Here is a 1,127-nt window from a genome sequence, read left to right as displayed (position 1 = left end):
CAGCGCCACAACTCGTTTACGCGTTGTCTTCAATGCTTCGTGCATCACCTCCAACGGCTCTACGCTGAACGATCACCTGCTTTCCGGTCCTAAACTCCAAACCGAATTACCTTCGATCGTCATGCAATGGCGTCAGTTTCGGTACGTTTACACTGCCGACATTGCTAAAATGTTTAGACAAATTTTGATCGACTCACGCGATATCGACTATCAACGCATCCGGTGGCAGCCGGATGGCCTTGACGCGCCTCGGGATTACAACCTACTGACGGTCACTTATGGCATGACTTGCGCCCCGTACTTGGCGCTGCGCGTACTGAGGTGTCTAGCCGACGACGAGGGTGACCGGTTCCCTCTTGCCGCCTCGATACTTCGTAAGCAAATTTATGTGGACGACGTGCTTTTCGGGGACAATGATGTCGATTCCTTGCGTCAGCGCCGAGACCAGCTTGTTTCCTTGCTGCAACGCGGCAAGTTCGACTTGCGCAAATGGGCTAGCAACTCCCCCGAATTACTCGCGGATATTGATCCTTCGAATCACGGCCTAGCTTGCAGCAAGTCTATCGCGATTGACGAAAAGGTTAAGGTGCTCGGGATCGTCTGGAACCCCGCGCGCGACGTCTTTCAATTCAAGGTGGTTATCGAACCCGACGCTCCCCAGAGCAAACGCACCATTCTCTCTGCTATCGCGAGACTGTACGACCCCCTTGGTTGGGTCACGCCGGTCACCGTCTCTGCGAAAATCATTCTGCAACGGTTGTGGCGCTGTCAGCTTGGATGGGACGATCGAGTTCCGGATTCCGTTTTCGCGCATTGGCAGCTCCTTTATTCGAAGCTGCCGTCTCTCAACCGTCTCTCGCTCCCTCGGTGGACGGGCGCGCAACCGGCGTCCCGTCTCGAGCTGCACGGCTTCGCCGACGCGTCTACTCACGCCTACGCCGCGGTCGTTTATTTGAAAGCGATCACGTCGGATGGCGACGTTACGGTTTCGCTGCTCGCGGGCAAATCCAGAGTCGCTCCGATTTCTCCGCTGACCGTCCCGCGGCTCGAGTTGTCGGCCGCTCTCCTCCTCTCATGTTTAATTCTATTTGTACGACATTCACTTGATCTGGAGTCCGTATCGTGTA

General features: G+C 55.5%; 1 protein-coding gene across 1 annotated transcript; it reads left to right on the top strand.

Annotated features, from left to right (window-relative positions):
- Window positions 1–169: 169 nt before the first annotated feature.
- Window positions 170–1,001, top strand: LOC105563683 (the record flags this gene model as incomplete). The annotated part of the gene is made up of 1 exon (XM_012015510.1): window positions 170–1,001. A coding segment is annotated over exon 1 (832 nt), but the record flags the coding sequence as incomplete, so codon positions are not given.
- Window positions 1,002–1,127: the final 126 nt, after the last annotated feature.

The sequence above is a fragment of the Vollenhovia emeryi genome, unplaced genomic scaffold (genome assembly GCF_000949405.1).
Source record: "Vollenhovia emeryi isolate VEMERY1.0 unplaced genomic scaffold, V.emery_V1.0 DF951110.1, whole genome shotgun sequence".
In the NCBI taxonomy this organism is placed as follows: domain Eukaryota; kingdom Metazoa; phylum Arthropoda; class Insecta; order Hymenoptera; family Formicidae; genus Vollenhovia; species Vollenhovia emeryi.
Note: the sequence above shows the minus strand (reverse complement) of the source record. Positions and strands in the feature narration are given on the sequence as shown.